This window comes from Diaporthe citri, assembly GCF_014595645.1.
Source record: "Diaporthe citri strain NFHF-8-4 chromosome Unknown scaffold_7, whole genome shotgun sequence".
NCBI lineage: Eukaryota > Fungi > Ascomycota > Sordariomycetes > Diaporthales > Diaporthaceae > Diaporthe > Diaporthe citri.
In genome coordinates this window covers 437,616-458,851 of record NW_025064852.1, presented here as the reverse complement: position 1 = coordinate 458,851, position 21,236 = coordinate 437,616, and the positions used below count along the sequence as shown (strand labels likewise).

Below are 21,236 nucleotides of genomic sequence, written 5' to 3'. Positions count from 1 at the left end.
AACCATATTGGATTTGTTGTATGTACGGGGCTCACAACAATGGGCAGCCCCATCCGCCGGGCGATCTTGTAGTTTTTTGCGAAGCCAACTGCGCTGCTAATGGTCCACCAAAGGGGCACCAGGACCAGTGCGTAAGCCCAAAGAATCCACATCATGAAGGATGAAGTAGCTGCTTGTGAGAAGAATTTTAGCTGCGGCAGCTAGTAGGCGGTCTGCTCAACGCGGGATCCCGGTTTACTTTTTCCAGGGAGCAGTCTTTCGGGCACATTACAACATGGTCTGCCGTAGTTAAGTACCAAGATTAAGCAGGCACATTAGATGCCGGCACAACGAATGGGACCCCCTGTATTTGCAACACCGAGTACCCGAGAGCAGCAGTCCGGATACTACGGACCGTTCAAAGTAGGAGTTCAGGGTCCACCGTATTAAATGCAGGTGCTCAGGGATATAGCCGAAGAAAGTATGTTGCCTACATTACACCTTCCCAGCAGGCGAAAATTCTCCACATGTTATCAGCCCACATTCCCCACATATTACCGAGGGCCCCACGGACAATGAAGTATCCAAGGTAGCTGGAATAAATCACAACATAGTATTATCTTCAATATTTGAACGTCCTGTATGTGCGTGGCTAAGCCTGCAGCCTAGCTATAGTATTCTTCTGATTCTATCTCGGGTTTAATGTTGTGTTCGGTGGTTCTGAGATCTAGAAAATGTGGTCTTAGATGAGGCTGATGAGCTCGGGAGTGTGGAAAGATAGTAAGGACTCACAGCGGACATGAGAGTGAGCAAGGCTACCACGCATCTGTCCTTGCATCCGAGAGAGTTCGAGCAGTGACTCAGGGCTTCGCCGCATTGGCGAGCCGACGGTGACTCCTTGGCGGGCGTACACAGAACTTTGGTTCTTTGAGTTTGGGCCATCAGCAGCGGCTAGCTGTACCTCTATGAGTTGATTTCCGATTGCATTGGGATCAAGATCGGTCAGCTAGTGCTCGAGCTGGACATTGTTTACCGCTCAGTCGCCTGAAACTTGCTGCTGGTGAGTGTCGCTTCAGCTGTCAGTGGTCGGCTCAGCTACATACATCCCCTTCACTGTGCAAGGCCCTTTGGGTTTCGAAGATCGATCTGGATGCTTCCTTTAGCTCCTTGCTGTTGAGACCTTTGCTCATATATGAATGATACAGGTTGCCTCAAATATAACGAAGCATGGCGAAAGGTCTCTCAAGGTCGATCATCTCTCCACGAAATGGCCTGATTTGTGGTAATTTCCACTCAGCTGTCACAGATTACGTTCTCGTTGGCGACTTGATGATGATGATGATGTACAATCATGATTACGTCAGATTCCTTGTTTTGTGTTTCAAAGGCAAATTTGGAAAAGTCCTGCCAGTGTCTTAGAGGAGTCGACGAGCTTCGCAATACACACCGATTACTGCATCTACTGGGCAATCCGATACTGCCCATCCTTACCCTTTAGAACTTGACCAAAACGGAAAAGACGATACATCTTGATAGATCTAAGGAGTGTAAGACAGTTTGCAGCTGATGGAGGCGTCGTATGGAAAAGCAAGCAAGGGGGGAATTTCAGTGTGAGATAGTGTGGTTTTCGTCAAATCCCACTCACTCAAAGACTTGTCGTCACACATTGGCAAACGACAACTTCATTCATCATCGCCCACGCCTACTAGTCATAATGAGATCACTTAAAATCATCTGTGAAACTGTTTCCACTGTTATTGCCGCTCCTTGATACATCATTGCCATCGGATGTTACTATGTGACAGACCACATCGCTACGATTATTCCATGCAATGGCTCCGCCGATGGTAATGGGAAACACCCGAGTGAGATCAACTGGCATTACACGACCCAATAAGTCTACCTTCTACATATTTCAAAGCGCTAATACGGTCACAGACGTCTAGTTTGCACATCATCGGTTCAAGTATCCTACCCACACAGCCGAGATAGGTGAATTCCACCTATCACCAAAGACGGGAACACCTATGTCGCTCGGCACTGAGGTTCTCTCCACGTAGCACGTGCCTAATCTATGGTAATATCCAACTGCACATGAGTCTGCTCTTACCCGGGGGCCGTCTGCGTCCGTCCTGGAACACAATTCCTACCACTGAAGCAGTAGCTCCGGCACCCGGCACCACGCCACTCGGATTTGGGCCGGAGAGGTTGTAGCCGAGGCAACTTCCTCTCTCGGAGAACTAACAACAACTTATTATAGTCTCCTTGAATAGACAAATATAGATACTGTACTACAGTGACCTTTTGCTCTTACCTTTGGCGGAGCGGACGCCAATACGCATTGAAAAGCGAACTACGACCTACCCACTCGCTGTTAAAGATGCAGAAGTGATTGTGTGAATATGTCACTGCTATTACGGATCAATGAAGCCCGATGTATGGTTGTACGTGACGTTTCTCTATAAGCTTGAAATGCTCAACACCGTATGCGCAGGATGTTCTGGGTGTGACGCGACAAGACTGCCTTGGAATGTTTGAATTTCAATCCCGTACACCTTCCGGTGATCATCTTTGCACCTGAAAGTGACAAGCTACTCAGTCACACGAGTTTACTGCTTCAAAATCCATATGACCGTCGAGAGATGAGTTTGAGTACGTCGTGACTGGTTGGCAACAAAGTTCTTATAAAAGAATCGATAGAATCGCGTACGACTTCAGGAAAGGCCTTTTTGAATTTTTACACAGCTACAGGCCTTTCAGAAGAAGCACCACAAGCGCAAAACATAAATTCTATTGCTAGTACAGCCCCAACATTTGAGATGTCGTCCAACACGGCCAATGTGATTAAACAAAAGATCTTTATCCAATCCATTAACAAAGATGGAGCAACATACACGCTCTCAGTGGCGACAGTGACCTCAGATTGGTGGCGGCCGGAGGACACTGCGGAGGATATCGGCAGACGTGCCGCCGCTGTGATCCAGGCATGGCGCGGCCAGTTTCCTCAGGCAGCTAGAGAACTCTGCGTAAGGTATGTGAGAGATGTGCTCATGCATACAAAGCTATAAATTTCAGTGCTGACTCTAAGCTCGTGTTCCATAGGGAGACTGGGCACCGTTCCGAATCCGACCTTCGAGACCACATGACATTCGTGTGCTATGACTATAATGGCAATACTGTGGTGATTCACGTCCCCACCACACTATAGCAATCTAAATGCATGCTGTCAAGTTCTGGACATCACGAGGTCAAATCCTTCGAGTCGAGTCGCAACTAGATAAGGAAGCATGAGGGGGGGGGGTCGAGGGTCGAAGGCAATAGAACGGCTTAAGTGTGATATGGGAGTTCGGCAATCTTGCCTCTGGTCGGCATTCAGAGCAGCACGAAGATATTTCTTCTCTCAGGAGCGCGTAAATTTGAATAAAGTTAATCAGGAAGGACGCAGTTCACTAATATGGAGATAATTACATTCGCACTCAGTGGAATAGACTTTTTTGGCTACTTTCTTAGGATCCCAATACTTGAATCAATACGCAAGTGAAGACCTTTCTACATGAGTGAGGCATGAACATTACTTTAAATTGCATACGATCAATCGGCAGCTCTGTTGGAAATCCTATACTTGCCGCCCTTGAAGCTTCTGCACGAAGCAAACGCCTTCAATGGCATGGCGTGGCATTGCAAACGCTGTCACCGAACGTCTGAACTTGAAGTCTTGTTTGGCTGTTGACAAGTAGCTTGGCTACCTTGAGCTGCCCCACCTGCTCTTAAACCCACGCATGCCCTCCCTGCAGCCTTGTTCGCAAGCAGACTAGACTCATTGCCCTCCAGCTGAGACTTCCCACAAAACCCTCGCCCACCACTACACACCCACCACCACGACGAACGTCAAATCGCGTGATAGCATGGCCTCTCTTCTCCCCGTCGTCTCTTCCTGCTTCATACTCTAATGAATATCACACAGTCCTCACAGAGGACTGACTCGCCTCGCAGGGGCCCTCCTACCAAGGACGAGATCATGCAGCGCCAGGTAAGTTTTGCTATCCAGACGCACTTGCGCAAATTGACCATTGACTAAAAGTGCTGACCTCTTCCTAGAAATACGACAACCTTTCTTCCAAGGGAGGCCAAGACGCCCCCTGATTTCCGTCTTGACCCGGTGGGATATCCTTGCATCTCCCGGTCTTGCGCTGTCAAAAGCACCACCCCGGCGGAGTTGATCGTCCATGTTCTACTTTCACATCACTAGACTGCTATTTCACTGGGACTTTGAACTACATCTGGGGAAAAAGTGCAGGTACTAGCTAACGGTGTTGTCTCATCGTCTGCCGCATCACAATTCCTTAAGTTGCCTGCATCAGAGTGGACCCTGGTCAGACCGCAGCGTCCCGTGTCCTGAACATGATCACTCACCAAACCAGAAGCATTGCGGTGGCCCAGGGCTAGTGAAATGGAACAAAAAGGGGGGGAAGGGGCGTGGTCCATTGGAACAGCGCAATCGGCACCTGTCAACATTAGATACCGAAAAGCTCCACGGCTACACACGCAGGTGGTGGCGCACATTACGTAGGTATTTAACAACCATTGGCCTTTAACACTCTGATCCCTCCGGAGCTCAATTGGACAGTCACCGATTACTTGCACGTGGTGTGTCAAACTTTATCTTCTGAGAGTAAGATGGGCCTCAGTCACTCAGGGTTGATGTCTAGACCGCTGTTTCATTCTTTATTGTGTGGTAGTGATACGCTAATCTTGACCCTGGTTGGCCATCATGTCGAACCATGGCGGCTCGCTTGCGTCGCATTCGCAGAGTCATAAACATGGGATGCTTTAAGTGCGCCTGGAATTCTATCTTGTTAAACAGCCTCAGGATTCCTTGGGCTGGACTACTCACCTCCACCTCGAGTCTCCTAATGGAGACTTTGATCATGAAGAACCTCTGACCGCACTGCGTCTGCGAACCTTTCAACAGCTTCAGCCAGTTCCTTGGCCGGTGCCGTAGCAAACGTCAGGCGGAAGTAGATTTCATCTGTCGCGTCAACATCGGAACTGAACCAGCTTCCTTTGCTAACCAGGACACCGTTGTCATGGGCTCTCTTGTAGATCCTGTCCTCAATATCCGGACAGCTTGGTCGGGACTCGGCACTTTGCGGTTCCGAAAGACCCGAAGTGTCGATTTGGACCCAAAAAAACATTCCTACCTCTGGCACCTTCCATTGGCAAATGCTCGGTGGCAGATAGCGCCTGCATGCTTCTACGAAGCCGTCACGGCGGCTGCGATATTGTGCTGACAATGACCTCAACCAGCTGAAGAAGCCCTCGTGACCCCACGTCTCGTCCAGAAGTTTGTACACCATGACCTGTGACGGTCCACTGGGAGACAAAACTCCGACCTCAGAATAGCCTACGAACTTCTCGATAATCTGTGGGCGCATCCTACTACCCAGCCACACCTCAGGCCGGGGGCCAGGATCTTGGACGCGGTGTCCATACGGAGAACACGGCCAGAAGTATCCATGGAGAGGTACGAGGCGGGGAGTGACTTGATGTACTCTTCAGCTGTCTCAACTCCAACCCGCGGTTTGTTCTTCAAGCCTGAGGCGGCGTGGTGTACTTGAAGGAAGTAATAAGGGTCATCCTCAAGTATGTAAAGGTCATGTCGCTCGGCAATGTCGTATATGGCCTTTCGACGTTGCAGGCTCTGCGTCGTGCCGGTGGGATTTTGACCTGTCGGTATCATGTAGAGTACGAATGGCTTTCTCCCGCTTGCGCGACCCCAGTTCTCTAACTTCTGGTCAAGGTCTTCAGGCACCAGGCCCAGGTCGTCCATTTCGATACCAAGTGTTTTCAGGCCTTGTGCTTTTGCCGAAGACATGGTTCCAGAGTATGAGTATTTCTCAACCAGCACGGTGTCCCCGGGATTGCACAAAATGCGGAATGCGATATCGACTGCAGATGTGGTGCCGCAGGACAGGCAACACTCCCAGTCTTCGTACGGGGGGTTGTGAACCAGCTCCACGTGCTCGGTCACAAACCGCAACGCCTGGGGTGACCCTGCGCAATATCCGTAGTTTATGGCTACTATTAAGTTATAGGCTAATTTACCTTTAAAAGCCTTTATTAATAATATTAAATTTATATTATAACATTTAATAATAAGTAGGTTAGCATTTTAAAGATATTAAAATATAATAAACTCCCATGGGAAATATTTAGGAAATGGATGGGCCGTGCCTAAATTAATTAGCTTCTTTAATGCCTCGCCTTGAGAGGCTACTTTGAGTGGTGATGACTGCAGGTTCTGGCTCTCAGTGCTGAGCCGATGGTTCCAGTTAAGTGCTTTCTGCTTTGCTCCGTGGACTCTGCTCTTGTAGAAGTCTGAGAAAGCGTACGGAGCGGCTCCAGCTGGAAGAAGCCCTCTCAAGGATCGATTTTTTGGAAAGAGGGCAAGATCTTGGCTCAAAGTCATTGCGATAGTTGTTTCGAGGAGGGCAGAAAATTAAATGAGACTTGTACATGCGGACAGGACGGCATTTTAGAAGACATAAGGTTGTGACAAGATTTGTTTAAATTTGTGTCTGAGATTTGGAAAATGAAAAGGGGTGTAAGGAATTCGAGTGAGGCAGATCTGGGCTTCGCAATGTCGATAAACCTACCGTCATCGGCGTCGAGTGCATCGGCGAGTGCATCGGCGTTGAGTTCATCGGCGTGATTTCAAAGCAGAATAAACGAGGCCCACGGAGCTATCGGACAAGGCTATTACATTCGGAGTGGGTCTTGGAGGTCGGACAAAGATACAGTCACAACAGTCGGAAAGCATTTTCCGAGGCTCTGCCGGGTCTTCGACTGCTTCCCTGCAACTCTTCCTTTTGAGTCTTGCAACCGTAAGTGTCTCCCCTGGCAACACTGGCGAGCAGTTGAGATAGGGACAGCATTAAATCCGGCGAGATCCGTGTGTTAGACGATCGTCCGTGTTTTTCGCGTACAGGCGCGGGTGACAGAGGCCCGAAGCCGTGTTTTGATTACGTGACAGTCCCAGTGATGTTCTTATTTTCTGAAAATGAAGCGGCTGTTGGATTGTGGCAGATCCTATAGAAACGGCAAAATGTTCGATAATCGGTAGAAGCTAAGACTTGCTACGATTCCTTTACGTCCCTACAAAGGAGACCCTGTTGAACGAATAAGCTGTGGCTTCTTTTGAGTTCTGTAAGGTTCGTGTCATATTCATAGTCAATAGGATGTTATGAATCTATTGACCAGAGCTGTGAATTAATGAGCAGCCATTGAGTATTGAGCAAAGGGCGATGGGTGGTCGGCGAGACTCTGCCAGAAAGATATCTCAGAATCCCAAATATCTGACCCTAGAGATGCCGCCCACGTGTAATCATCCTCGAGAGGATTGGGCAGACTGGCTTCTGTGCTGTCCTTGAGCCTCTGATCCTCATTATGAATGAGATCAAGGAAGCGTTGAACGGTCTGGGCGGCTTGAGCAAGCACAGCATAATTAGGGTCCTCTGGCTTGACTGGTGCACCCCGTTCAATTTCCGCGGCCAGGACAGCCAAGTTTCGGAACACTTTAGCACGAGCTGTCTTGAGGGAGGGAATCACGGGTTGAGCCACCATTGCCAGCAAGATCATACCAGTCGCCGGCAGCCCATGGTGAGCGACCTTGGCGGAGTAAGTTTGGGCGGAGTCGGACCGGACTCGGATCGGAGGCGAGTCGGCGTAGGGAGGATGCCAACCCTTAGGAAGACACCGAGCGATTCACCGATATGTTCCAGGACTGACAAGACCCACGCACCGTTCCATTAATTGGGTAGTGCTCTGCACCTTCCATCCGCCTCATCTAGTCTGGTCTTAGTAATGGTCATTTGTGCTTAAAGGTCTGGGGGTGATTGGCGGCGTCGTGTTCTAGCGGAGCTTCGGCGTGAAAGACACTTGCATTTTCGGCGGCCACTGGTGGATGATGAAAGCCTCGGCTAAGTCCTTTGGTCTGGCATCATGGAACGTCTGCATTTTTGGCCTTCCTGGTTGGAGATCGTTACCCACACACAAATATATATACCGATGAGCCAACTGTCCGCCGTAGGGGTTTGTCGCCATCGATCACATCTATTTGCCCCGCACGCAGCGACATCTCCGTTTCCAAAATGTCTGCTTCAATAAATCTTGCCGAATATCTCTTCACTCGTCTCCGGCAACTCGGCGTCGGAGCCGTACACGGAGTGCCAGGGGACTACAATCTGGAATTACTGGATTATGTGAAACCTGCCGGGCTCGTCTGGGTCGGGAATGCGAATGAACTGAATGCCGCGTATGCCGCAGACGGTTACGCGAGAATAAAGGGCATCGGGGCACTGGTTACGACATTCGGAGTTGGCGAGCTATCTGCGATCAACGCCATCGCGGGCTCTTACGCCGAGTTCGCACCCGTCGTCCATATCGTCGGGGCCCCGCCAAGGGCATCACAGGACGGCCGCCTGCTCATTCACCATACTTTCGCGGACGGGGAGTATGGACAATTCGCGCGGATGAGCTCCCACGTCACCGTGGCCCAAACGTCATTATGGGACCCCCAGACAAGTGCACAGCAGATCGACACGGTCCTTCAAGAATGCCTCCTACACAGTCGACCGGTTTACATCCAGGTCCCCACAGACCTAGTCACTGCGAGTCTTCCCTCAGACCGGTTAAAGACACCGATCAGCACTTCGGTGGATGGGCCGGCTGCTCGCCCTGCTTGGGACGCAGTTTTGGCAAGGATTATGGACAGAATTAACACGGCTAAAACGGCTGTGATCATTGCCGACGGCGAATGCAGGCCTTTACGAATCATCGACCAAGTGCAGACAATCATTGACACCACCAAGTGGCCAACCTGGACAACTTCTTTTGGAAAGGGGCTTTTCGACGAGACACGCACGAATTTTCACGGCGTCTACGCAGGAAAATTTGACGAAGACATAGTTCAGGAGACCATAAACCAAGCCGACTTAGTCCTGTTTTTTGGGCCACACTTGTCGTCCACCAATACGTTTGGTTACACGGCAATTCCGAGCTCCCAGACCACAATCTTCATCAAGAAGAATCAAGTCGAAATCGGAGGCGAGATCTTCCGAGATGTTCCTGCTACATTCATCGCATCTCGACTTTCCCAGGACATCGACTTGAGCAAGATCACTCAGAACGAACCTTATCCTCCACTGCCTCGTGACCGGCCGGAACCGATCGACGGCCTCGCCGGCATCCAACGCCCAATCAGTCAAGATAAGCTGTGGCGTACTCTTGCAAACATCATCCGACCGGGTGATATCGTGCTAGGCGAGACCGGCACCGCTGGCTATGGCGTACGAGAAATGCCTTTGCCACCAAACACAAGAGTCTTCACCCCTGTCACTTGGCTCTCGATCGGGTTCATGCTTCCAGCTGCCCAAGGCGCAGCCATGGCTCAGCGAGAGCTGATGGCATCTTCCAAGTACCACGGCATCAAGTCAGGCGACGCCCAAACCATCCTCCTCATCGGGGATGGAAGCTTTCAGATGACAGCCCAAGAGATGGCAACGATCATCCGACATAGACTTGACGTCTTGGTGGTTTTAATCAACAACGACGGGTACACGATTGAAAGATGTATACATGGTCGCAACCAAGAGTACAATGATGTTTCTAGGTGGCGATATCTAGAGGCTCCTCGGTTCTTCGGCGCAGAGGATGAAACCTACATTGCCGCTGCTCGAACGTGGGCGGAGCTCGCTGAGGTGCTGAAGCACGACAAGGTGAAGGCATGCGGAGGACTCAGAATGGTTGAGATATTCTTGGATCGTGAAGACGCGCCAAAAGGGCCACTCCTGCATTTAATAGATAACCAGAGAAAGAAGGAAGCGACAAGCTAGTCGCTGCTTTAGGGCAGATCAATACGATAGCTAGTTATCATTCAGGTCCCTAATTAACCCCGTACTCAAACAAATTCTGCCATGGCTCAGGAAGCCAACCATCAGGGAATGATAGCTCCACATCTTGAATATTGCGGCAGCCACACGTGGATGCAGCCCAGAGAAAGCGTGCAACAATGCGGCTATCCTTGACAAGCCATCCTGCCCCTCCGTGATGTGTGAGAGCGTACTTGAGACCAGGCACCCGATATGCCACAGCGCCCCGGAGTTGAGAAGGCAGGCTAGGAGTGCGGTGGATCAAGCCAACCTGCACCAGAAATCGACGGCGGCAGATGGAGCAGTCCACACAAACCATGGTCCTCTCATCACTGCTGTGAATTACTTTGCCATGCACGTTCACTGCGGTGCAAGTGACTCGTCAGCGGATGTGTCATCTCGGAAGAGTTTTTAAGAGATACAAAGAAGGGGACAGAGAATCCATTATTATCTTACTAAAATCCATCGCGTTTGGCGAAATGTTCCCTTTGTGCGCTTCATTCAGCATGAGAAGCCGAGCAATGTAGTCTGTAGCCCTGCGCCTGCTCACCCCTGGATACTCATCATAGAGGACCTCTAGGTGCACTCGTAGCTGCGATCTGCGGTTTTCTTTGCCCAACCTCTCTCGTGCTTGTTTCAAGTCGTCGCCGAAGAACCGACAGCAGACGGTTTCTGCAAACACGTCTGGATCAGGACCAGTGACGTCGAGAACCCGCCGAACGAGCTCGTGAAAAGTCCCGAAATCCGTATTCTTCCAGAGTCTTTTAGCCATCGTCACTGTCCCGAGTGTTTCCGCTTCAAGTCTCGCCATTGTCTCGCCAGGACCGGACAGAATGATTTCTGGATATGTAGGACTTGACTCTTGCATTCCCAAGCCAAACATTCCAAACTCGTCGAATCCAGTCTCCCTTATCCCATCAGCGTCCCTTTTCCGCGGCATCAAGAATAAAGGGCTGAAGTCTCCAGCACGCAGGCGCGCTTTCGCTATGATGGACACGGACTTGCGAAGGTCGTTGTGCGGCAACTCGGAGAACTCCACCACCGGCCCAGTGAGACCAAGAAGGGCGTGGATAAAGTCGACCGGCACCGTGGCCTGCCTCCTCGAGATGAGGATAAAGCAGTGCGCAAACGGGACCGTCAAGCCGCGGAGACGCCGGGTGCGCACTGGCGACAGAGGCCCCAGCATGTGAGGCAGCACATTCCTGCCGACCCCGGCAAGCCTCACGACGTGCTCTCTGATCGTCTTCCTCACCTCGTCCTCCCAGTGCAGGACCGGCTCGTCGTAGAATGGAAGTCCTTCTCTGAAGCCTTCCAGCAGCTTGTAATCCTGCAGCATCGGCCGCAGCTGGCTGCTCTGCACGCACTCCATGGCCGTCCAGATGCGGCGGAACCACCTCGAGTTGCACACGTCGACGATCCCCCGGACACGCTCCTCGGTGGAGGGGCCATGGCGCATCGCCTGGACTGAGGACGGCGCCAGGTCCGAGAAGAAGGGCACCACGAAGTAGGCGTGGCTGTACAGCTCGGGTATGGCTTGGATGATGCGGCCTTTGCGCCCGTGGCACCATTGTGGCACGCTGACGTAGTCATGCCACACTTCCAAGAGTGGCCCCTGCTTTTCTCCCGGCCCCAAGGAGTCCAGGATGCCTGCATAGATGCGCGCAGGAACTTCAAGCACTGGACGAGCCACAGAAGCAATCTCGTCCTCGGAGTGGTTGCCGAGGGCAAGTGCTTGGGCGTACTCGTTCTGTAGCTTGGAGACCTCTGGGTGCCAGACATGGGAGACGGTGACATATCTTGTCTTGGATGAGAGGAGGCATCTAAAATGTCTGTCGAAAAGCAGGATTGTCTCGGACAACCAGGGGATTTGTATCACTGCTGTATGTCGCCTGTCTTCAGCAGTAATGGTGTGCAGGGGTTCCTTCGGTTGCAGAGCAAAGGTTCTAGACAGCGTATCGTCTTGTGTGATGGGTTCTCCACACTGGCAACACTTGAGATCTGGCGATTCGAGGTGCGCGGGATTCCAGAGTCCTTGAAGAGTGTCCATTGCGTCGCTTATGTTGCGGAATAGATTTGACGAAGACTTTGTCCTCTGATGGTCAATTCATGGAAACGCGATGAGATACTATTCTTCCTGTAGACCTCTATGTAAGAACCGAAGACGGCGGCCGGGGATGTGGCTATGCAGCTTGTGTAACCTGAGAGTGGGGCCAAAGGATTCAGGATGCAGCTTAAACACCCAAGCCTCGAGTTATCGCAATAACCACACAACACGTATGTGGGCCTGTAAGAATACCTTATAAGTCATCTACTCCGCACCTTCCTAGCATTTTTGGATTCTTACAGGGCCAAGGCTTAGGTCCCATCGAAGAGTAAATATTCCGAACACCAATCTGCCCCGAACGCAATCTAGCAAACAGGTGAAATAGACCACCAGTAATTCAGCTCCACCTAAAAGAAATGAAAATTCTAAGTCCGCTTCGACCTGGTCGTAGCCTTGCCATAGCTCGCAATCACCGACTCTCTCCAGGCCCAGACACCCGCATACGTCGCAGCCGGGCCCACAAGCACCCCCGAAGCCATAGTCAACCCTACGGCCTTGAACGCGGCGGAGGTTGTGATATACCCGGATCGCCTCAGCTCAAACACGCTGTAGAGAAGCCAGACCATGACCGAGCTGAAGCAGAGCAGCATGTCGTACTTCATGAACGCAGAGATATCGATCGCATCGAACCCGGGCAGGTTGAAAAAGGCCTGGGAAAAGGAGACGGAGGGGGTGAGAACCGCATACAGGAGTGTGCAGATGTGGGTGACGGCGGTGGCGAAGAAGCAGAAGGCGTAGCCAGATCTAAGGTAGGGTAGGTCCTTGTTCTCGAAGATTTCCAAATCGAAGCGCTTGGTTGGTCTCAGTGCATCCAGGGCCTTTGACCCCGCCCAGGCAAGCAAGGACACATAGAGAGGAGAAGGCTGCCAGAATGCGATCATGTTCTGCTGAGTGATGCTTTCCTCGTGGGGCAGGAACATGAGGACCGTGGGGACGACGTATCCGAGGCACAGTGCCGGCAGGAGGACCTTGGCGGCATTAGACGGGACGGGACGGGCGGTCGTGCGGGCGTAGACGCTTCTGCTGGTCGTGTACAAGCTGAGGAGGAAGTAGACCGGCGCGACCTTTCCGATTCCGAGGAGCTGGTAGATGGTGAAGATGGAGGGCACGGAGACCAGCGACTTGATGTTGCCGTTGCGGTAGCCCTCGACAGTCCAGATGTAGATCATGGGAATCAGGTTGACGAGGAAATAGAGGCACTGGATCCTCTTGTTGGGGTCGGGGCCTGCGACGTGCTCCGAAAAGGCCCACGCCAGTAGGGAAAGAAGGTTGTCGATCGGTTTCACTCCGGTATATGTGCTCTTCACGTCCTCTCCTAGGAACGAAAGCCTCTGAGGGACTGTACCTGGACCAAAAACAAGCGTTTGTTGCGCAATGTAGAGCAGACCATATAGCGAGGCTGCAACTGCGATCTTGGGCAAGTAAGACGACGTCAAGGGAGCGCTGGCCAGCTCGTCATTGAACGGGATAGCATGGGGACGCTTCGGAGCATCCAATATGTCGAGCCTGTGAGCCCCTTCAATGTTCTTGGACCACTGGTCCCATTTTTCGTCGATCGACTGGATTGGCGCAATGTATTTACTGACGAGCTCCAGGATAGGTGTATCCATGGCGGCGAAGCGTTGCTCCTCATGGGATGCCTTGACGAGTGTCTTGGTCCGCGCCTCTCGTGTAGCTTGAGTCTTGGCGAAGACGGCGTTGATGTCGGCCGTGGTGATGTCAGACGGGCTCGTCTTGCTCTTGAGCATGGTTGCGAGGTTTGAGACGAGGACAGCGGCAGTTTCTATGGCGCTGTTGCCTCCCTGGCCGGCGATTGGCTCGAGCTAGAAGCATGTGTTATGCGGTGTTTTTGGATGAAGTGGACATGAATAACTAACCTTGTGTGCGGCATCACCAATGGTCATGATGCGTCGGAAATGCCACTTCTTGAAGACATACTCAGGGAGAGGGGTAAGCACAGATGAGATCTTGGTCGAGTACAAGTCTCTGAAGGTGCGATTTTCCCCGATCTTGTCATTCAAATGCTCATTCGCTAACGCCTCTTCATCTTCCTTTGTGAAACGTGGAGGCTCAGGACCGTAGTAAGTCTTGTCCATTTTGACAAACAGGAACCAGTAGACGCGGTTTTTGGGTCCGCTGATGAAGAGATAAGAGTGGCCCTTGTTCAAGGTTGTCTGCACAAGCTTAGGCTTCCAGCTCTTGTCAATGGAAATGCCGAAGATGCACTTGTAAACTGTGGGAAGACATTCTGTTTCATCTGTCAGTTACTATGCGAACCGAACTCTCCAAGGGCAGACTCACCTTTGTGCTCTGAAGCCGGGATGTAGCCAGGCTCAAGGGCATCGGCAATCCGCCACATCTCATTTCTAACGTTGCTGTGGACACCATCCGCGCCGACTAGGATATCTCCGTAGTAAGAACTTCCATCCCCCGTCACTACCTTCACTCGGGAAGACTCAAGCTCGACCTTGGTCACCTTTTTGCTGACAAGAACATTGTCCTGATGCTTAAGGTTGCGCCACAACGCCGCAAGAATCATTTGGCGGTCCACGAAAACGGTATCATACCCGTGCCTTTGGAAATGTCAGCACCTGTAGGGAAATATGCTCGCTCCAAAGTTGTGGTTTTACTTACCTTTCATTCACCTGGTCTCCGAAGCCGAGATAGGTGGAAATTGGAAGGCCGTCGCGGGAGCGAAGAGTTGACTCAAAAAGAGGCGCATCAATGAGGTCCCTGATTTCGTCGTACAGACCTATCTGGTCCAGAACACGGGAGCCGTTTGGCAGAATGCCGATACTGGCTCCTACTTGAGGGGCCATCTCGCGATATCCTTCAAGGACCAAGTAATCGACGCCGACTTTCTCGAGCATGTTTGCCAGCGTCAAGCCGGCTATACCACCGCCGGCGATGAGAACGGTAAAAGGCTTTTTTGACATGGTCGCTATGCCAACAATGGGATGGCCAAATATGTCGAGAGACGGTATTAAATGTTGGGTGAGGCCACAAAATGTGACCGTGAAGGGTTCTAGTTCGTCTTTACAAATCGGAAGCTAGAGGCACCAAGATGGTTGCGGGATGAAGATTTGGAACAGGATTGTCGGACTTAAATGTCAAACGGACGGCTACGAGATTTCCCGGTCTTCCATCGGACATGTTGGTCAATGTCCGACCTTCCGTCGGACGAAATGGCTCTTGGTTCTACGCTTCATAGATTTTGCACTGGGCTTTGGCTGGTGGAGAATGCGTGATATATGATGCCCCATGCGTGGTTAAAAGAGTTGCAACTTACCAAGAGATGCAGAGTTCGTGACCAATCAGAAAGCGGGAAAGAAGTCCCACGAAGACAGAGTTCAACACGGGATTGGCAGACCCAGCAGAGACCTCGTGGCATTTCAAGCTTGGGTAACGAGGTCTATCTCGAGACGCGTCAAAGTCGACGAAAATGGGCCCACTCGGACTTTTGTGTGCCCCGTCTGGGTGTGCCATGCGTGCCCCCACGTTCGCTTCCGGAAAGACTGACCAGGCCGAGATGGGGATTCCGGCAGTTGGCCAGAGCCTATTTGAACCTTCTGAGCCCCATGAAAGGGATCTCGGCTCCAGCAAGGGCCGAGTTGTTGATCAATTCTTAGATATGGGCCGTATATTTGTTTTCAGAGGCGGTCACTCCCTGCTCTATCGAGTACCAGCTGCGAATAGCTTAACTAGACGCGCCTGTCATCATCGTGGGACGGTGATATCAAGCAAGCTTGTAATGGACGAAAAAGCTGCTGAGCGTTAGTTTGTTTCAGAGCGGTCTGCGCAGCTAGAGTGGATACGCGGCAGGAATAGGGATGCCACTTTCCTCTGCGCCTCTGTCGATCCCTGCCGGTTCGGGAACGGGAAGGACACCGGATATCCTTCCCGGTCGGGGCCGACGAGACCACCGATAAAATGTGGGCCTTAATAAGGAAGACGGACACCGTTATTACGGGCACGGCGTCCGCCGTGTGTTCATCTCTCATCAAATTTTTCCTCCCATTACTTCATAGCTCTGTATGACCTCATCGATACTGAGAAAAACCATCTGCGACAAGTACCTGTCTTGTCGAAGTTCAAAGTTGCAGGGGGCCTTCTGGATCGAAATACTCGACAAGAACACTGGAATTAATTAATCACCGCTTCGATCACACTTTTAATCTTCACTCACCCACGTGAAGCCTGAGAGGATCACAACAGCCACGTTAATGCCATCTACAAAGTGTTCCGGGCGGGTCAGCTATTTTATCCCGTTAATTTAGCATTGTCGCGCTGGTTTGTGTCGATTAGGATGACATGGTTTATGCGATCTTTCTGTCAGCACAGAGGGTCAGCGCTGCGGTCAGACCCGGTCAGCCAAGTCAGCCGCACCATGACACTACCATTGCGTGTCGGCGCTGGATCTTATGCAACTGAATGGCGAAGTGTCTGTAATATTCTTATAAGGGCCGCATAGCACCCCGTTAGCAATTTCAAGACGCCTCAAGAATACAAGTGAAGGAGGACGTGGTCATGCACATGCACGCATGACGGGGACGTGGCAACTAATACGGTTAATCATAATTACTCTTCATCTGAATGCTTCCTGTCATCTTTCATGGATTATCCAAATATTCAGAAATCTCGTCTTCAATGCTCGTTGGAGACTGATACGAGCCTAAGCGGTCCCAATGAAGCCGGAGCTGAACCAAACAATACACGATTCTGCAGGATTTGAGCTGAGTTTTAGGGCCAGAAATGCAACGCATCTGGAAAGTCGGGGGCCCGAGGTGGACACCGCCCTGTGGGCCTTGACTGCCGTATCTTGCCTTTTACTTTCTCTGAGGATTTACTGCAAGTCATACAAGCACAAAGACTTGTGGTGGGATGATTGGATCTTGATCCTATCATGGGTGAGGAATTCACAGTATCAGAGTTGGGTCCCAATCACTGATTTTCACGTTAAAGGTCCTCCTCCTTGCCAACTCGATCGTCATGGCTCTCAGTGTCAGCCTCGGCTTCGGTATGCATCTGCTGGAAATCGACTTTAGCAATCGCGAGAAACTGTTGTTGCTTGGTTCATTGAGTACAACGTTCAGCACCCTCTCCGCTGTGCTGTCAAAGACATCGTTCGGCCTGACATTGCTCCGTCTAACACAAGTCGGCTACGAGAAGACTCGAGCTTTCGTCTGGGTTATCATGGTTTCGATGAACATACTTATGTTTTGTGATGCCTTTTATTCATGGGTCGAATGCCAGCCGTCTCGAAAGCACTGGGAAATATCCACCGACGGCACCTGCTGGAGTCCTGACATTGCTGTCAATTTGGGCATTGCCGCCGGCGCATATTCAGGCTGCATGGATATTATCATGGCCATCCTTCCATGGAGAATAATCTGGGAAACCAGAATGGAGCGGAAAGAAAAAGTCGGTGTTCTGGTCGCGATGAGCATGGGGCTGTGCGCTGGAGCCGCGGCTTTCGCCAAGTGCTCCCAGATACCACAGATTTCAATGTTTGATGAGACTTGTATGTCATGTGCACGGTGTTCTGGACCAAGTTCGAGAGCGTTGTACTGATGCTTTTGCAGACACAGGAGCCAGCCTCGTCATTTTGGGAGCTGCCGAGCCTGCCATCACCATCGTTGGAGCTTCCATCCCAGCACTTCGGGTGCTCCTGACAGATTTCAAGCATTTCACGCAGCGGCGCGCCTCTGACCAGTCTGAATCACAAGGGTCGAATTTCGACTTTTGGGATGATGGTTCCAGACAAAGCCGGCGGTCGTTGTTTAAATGGGACATTTTTGGAAGCGCAAAGTCCGTCGAGCCTACGAACGCAACCGGGACAACCTCGACTATAAGCTGCAGCGATAACACGACTCTTACTCCTCCGGTCGGCCTTGCTGCCGATTTCTGGGTGTCTGGATCTGTTCAAAGCCTTCCAAAATTCAATTGTGAAATGTTTGGTACCTGTGGGACTGGCGGGACAGGGTATTCAACACCGAAAACGTCATTGTCAGTCCCAACACCGACTCGTCCGGCACCAAGCCACAACTATCCAAACCTGAGCCAGCAGCTTGAAGACTTCCTGTGGAGCCGGAAGAACAGCTGCGCCGGTACGCTTAGCGAATCAATATATGACGGCGACTCTAATCCCGTAGTCAACACTGTATCGATGAAGGATGATAAATCCAGAGACATCAAGCAGCGCTTCCTTGGTCAAAAAATGAATTCCACCAGTGCTATGAAGGTGGTCAGCAAGGATGAGCGGGATACTTGGAGCCTCAGCAGCGTCATGGAGGATGGAAATGGCTGCAAGGGGCCTCTTGTACTGCATAGTGGTGCTCCTGGTCAGTTTGTTGTTGTCCAGACGACCGAGATCACGGTTGAGTTCGAGTGAGTGAGTCCTAATAATCAAGACTTGGGCATGATTTGCATCTAAAATGCCACTCGTTCTGTTTATCACAGGCCAACGAGGTGCTTGATGTAAGGACGACAAACTGCCGAACCGTAAAGACGAATTGGAGAGGAACTTGAAATTCAATATGAGCCACTTCCAAGACTTCCACTTTCTAAAACGCCCCACTGCCATGTAGCAAAAATTGATCACAACAGGAGGCCTGCTACCTTCTGCGTAGTCTATAGTCACGACCGCGCTCGCGCACACGCAGCACAAGGTCTTCGGAGATTTTCCGCTGGTCCTCCTGACTGTTCAAGATCAAACCGACACCCTGTTCCACCTCCTCGTAGCGCGAAGGAATGCAGATCTTCACAAAAGCCAGGACAAGCATGGTCTCAGCCGCAGCCTCCGATGCGAGCGAGTTGCCTTCGACGGGGAAAATCGCTGCGATGCGGGCGGCGAGCCATTCCCGTGTCCCATGTGTGAAATTGGCTGCTACACGGTTTCGGAGATCAGCGGACAGGGCGTACGTCCCATCGGCAGACAGCGATGCTGCTATCTGGGGCCATATTCGTTGCGCTTCGTGGGAGTCCTGGCTACCAGGTGCTTGTTGGCTTGGGCCAAAGCTCTCTTTTCGCTGGGCGGCGAAGAAGGCATCGGCATAGTATTGACTCTGATCACTGGAGGCATTGGGGTATGAGGACGCATATGCGGACACATATGCGGAGATTGGAGCTGTGTACATCGCGGCCATCCCCGGATAGGGTGCTTGTGGCTGATACTGCCCCACACTGGACATAGGAGACCACGCGGCCGTTGATGGAGTGGTATAAGAAGACTGTGCGGCTGTGTTGTGCCGATAAGTGGCATAGTCTTGTCTAGTACGACGGTCGTGCGGAGACGTTCGTGAATTATAGTTGCGTCTCTCCTGTTCCCAGCGGGCGGAATCTGCTTTGAGGTCGGCTATCATGGCAGAGGTGAGGTCTCTGTAGGCCGTGATGAAGTAGCCTTGCATGGCGCGACCATCCTTCTTGTTTTCATACGTCCTTGGCCTCACTAAGGCATCGTTGCCGAGATATCGAGTAATGTCTGCCGTGATGACCTCGCGATCAATACCATCACGAGGAACGAAGTACTCGTTGTGTCGATTGGGTGGTGCATCAGTGGTATTGGCCTCGCGCGAAGGCTTCTGGTCCATCGCCGGGTAGCTCGGCTCAGCACTTGCGCAGGGGTTGACCTCTACATGGGAGAGGTCCTCGGCGAGACATCCCCCATAATAGCGTGGCTTGACTTTCGGCTCACTAGGCTTCTGAGAAGCCTGAGGCGTCCAGTTCACGGCAGGTTTCTCGGGGGGGAACAAGTGGGTTGGAAGAGTAAGCCTGGATAATTGGTCGTCGTACGGCCGAGGCCCGTTGAAATCAACATCATCGTCGCTTTCACTGATCGAGTCCGCCGCAACTTTGCTGATCCACTGATTGCATACCGAATACATTTGGCCGAGGCGCTCGGCGCTCGTGATAAGGCTTGACAAGTCGAATGACCGGCCTGTGGAATAGAATTGCGAATGGTCTTGCGAAATCCTTGCGGCATGCAAGTCTCGAAGGATGGGGCTCACACATAGTTTTTGCAAAATGCCGTCTGCCTTGTTCGTTCTGTTCACCTCTAGAGTCGTTGTTCTCACTGAATGGCTTCCGCTCGTGCGTAGTGCGGTGATACGTACCGAGTCAAGAGAGTATTAAGTGGAACCTTTAAAATCCAGCAAAAAGAACACCGAATAGCTCTGAAGATGTCACGGTGAGATTCTTGAGATTATTTTTGGGCTCTGGACGAACTTGTACGTGCTGGGTGATGAATTTGCGCCGTGATGTGGGACCTTTTTCAAGTTCATTTCGCCAAGGTCGGAGCTGCAAGACTTCCACAGATGATTCAGCTCAAAATCGACTCACCACTCTATGTCTTGTTCGCCATTGAAAGGGTCGCATGGGCGGATGGTTATTATGAGCACAGCATGCCGGAATCTGTTGGTGGCAGATAGTAAATCGGCGTTTCTCCGGGCCTTGCTCGATGTTCTGATGACTAGCTCGAAGTCTTTGCCGAGTACTGTGTGACTTCCTGACAACTTGACAGTTGCCTGATTTGGTTGTTCAAGACTGGAGGATGCGGTTCTGCGGCGAAAGGAAGTAAAGTTTTCAACCTCTTTGGCAGCACTCACAACTCCCATTGAGAGCGATCTTGGTATTCTCTGAACATGACGACCGAATGGAAGGCGACAAAGCCGGACAATTAATGATCAATTCACCTCTGGCGTTCGACGCTATGCGCTCCGCATATTTGACCACGATCGTTACTTGGACATCAGGTGGTATACGACCGAGATTTGCCTGATAGATGCCTAGCTCCACCTCTTTGAGTATGGCAGCAGGCGTCTTGCTGCGCATAGCTTTGTTGTACAACTTTCGGGCCTGCTTCGATGGTCTCGTCTCATCCTCGATAGCGTAGTTGTCTCCGGTCTCAAGCTTGAACGAAGTGACTGCTGCTTCAATCGGGAGTCTGAAATAACAGTATGAGTCCGTATCCCGAGACTGCTCAATGCTTCGGAACTTCTGAGCAGTACGCGTATGAGCAATAAAGTCCTTGATTTGCATATCAATGATCATAGTTGACAGTCGCAGGCACCGTATATCGCCGACTCCTGCCTCCCTTTCGGCGTAACCGGAAAATGGAGCTGATCTTGAGCGTCCATCGAGTTGGGACCCGTCCGCTGGAGATGGCGTAGAAGTGAACAGCATTGCAGACGCCAACCGACGCAAGGATGCTGCCATGTTTGTAGCTC

General features: G+C 51.4%; 7 protein-coding genes across 7 annotated transcripts; 3 read left to right on the top strand and 4 right to left on the bottom strand.

The window, feature by feature from the left end:
• Positions 1-2,798: 2,798 nt before the first annotated feature.
• On the top strand, positions 2,799-4,122 carry INS49_013338 (uncharacterized protein; the record flags this gene model as incomplete). The annotated part of the gene is made up of 3 exons (XM_043174037.1): positions 2,799-3,010; positions 3,973-4,009; positions 4,078-4,122. The coding sequence occupies 3 exons, from the start codon at positions 2,799-2,801 to the stop codon at positions 4,120-4,122; spliced, it is 294 nt and encodes a 97-aa protein (XP_043020982.1).
• A 767-nt stretch (positions 4,123-4,889) lies between these two features.
• On the bottom strand, positions 4,890-5,854 carry INS49_013337 (uncharacterized protein; the record flags this gene model as incomplete). The annotated part of the gene is made up of 2 exons (XM_043174036.1): positions 4,890-5,085; positions 5,433-5,854. The coding sequence occupies 2 exons, from the start codon at positions 5,852-5,854 to the stop codon at positions 4,890-4,892; spliced, it is 618 nt and encodes a 205-aa protein (XP_043020981.1).
• Positions 5,855-8,129: 2,275 nt separating this feature from the next.
• On the top strand, positions 8,130-9,872 carry INS49_013336 (uncharacterized protein; the record flags this gene model as incomplete). The annotated part of the gene is made up of 1 exon (XM_043174035.1): positions 8,130-9,872. One exon carries the CDS (start codon positions 8,130-8,132, stop codon positions 9,870-9,872), a length of 1,743 nt encoding a protein of 580 aa, XP_043020980.1.
• Positions 9,873-9,921: 49 nt separating this feature from the next.
• Positions 9,922-11,955, bottom strand: INS49_013335 (uncharacterized protein; the record flags this gene model as incomplete). Its single annotated transcript, XM_043174034.1, has 2 exons — positions 9,922-10,271; positions 10,365-11,955. 2 exons carry the CDS (start codon positions 11,953-11,955, stop codon positions 9,922-9,924), a joined length of 1,941 nt encoding a protein of 646 aa, XP_043020979.1.
• Positions 11,956-12,377: 422 nt separating this feature from the next.
• Positions 12,378-14,948, bottom strand: INS49_013334 (uncharacterized protein; the record flags this gene model as incomplete). The annotated part of the gene is made up of 4 exons (XM_043174033.1): positions 12,378-13,835; positions 13,890-14,260; positions 14,314-14,585; positions 14,647-14,948. The coding sequence occupies 4 exons, from the start codon at positions 14,946-14,948 to the stop codon at positions 12,378-12,380; spliced, it is 2,403 nt and encodes an 800-aa protein (XP_043020978.1).
• A 2,053-nt stretch (positions 14,949-17,001) lies between these two features.
• INS49_013333 (uncharacterized protein) lies at positions 17,002-18,403 on the top strand (the record flags this gene model as incomplete). The annotated part of the gene is made up of 2 exons (XM_043174032.1): positions 17,002-17,533; positions 17,595-18,403. 2 exons carry the CDS (start codon positions 17,002-17,004, stop codon positions 18,401-18,403), a joined length of 1,341 nt encoding a protein of 446 aa, XP_043020977.1.
• A 223-nt stretch (positions 18,404-18,626) lies between these two features.
• Positions 18,627-21,060, bottom strand: INS49_013332 (uncharacterized protein; the record flags this gene model as incomplete). The annotated part of the gene is made up of 3 exons (XM_043174031.1): positions 18,627-19,074; positions 19,306-19,948; positions 20,703-21,060. 3 exons carry the CDS (start codon positions 21,058-21,060, stop codon positions 18,627-18,629), a joined length of 1,449 nt encoding a protein of 482 aa, XP_043020976.1.
• Between the last annotated feature and the right edge of the window lie 176 nt (positions 21,061-21,236).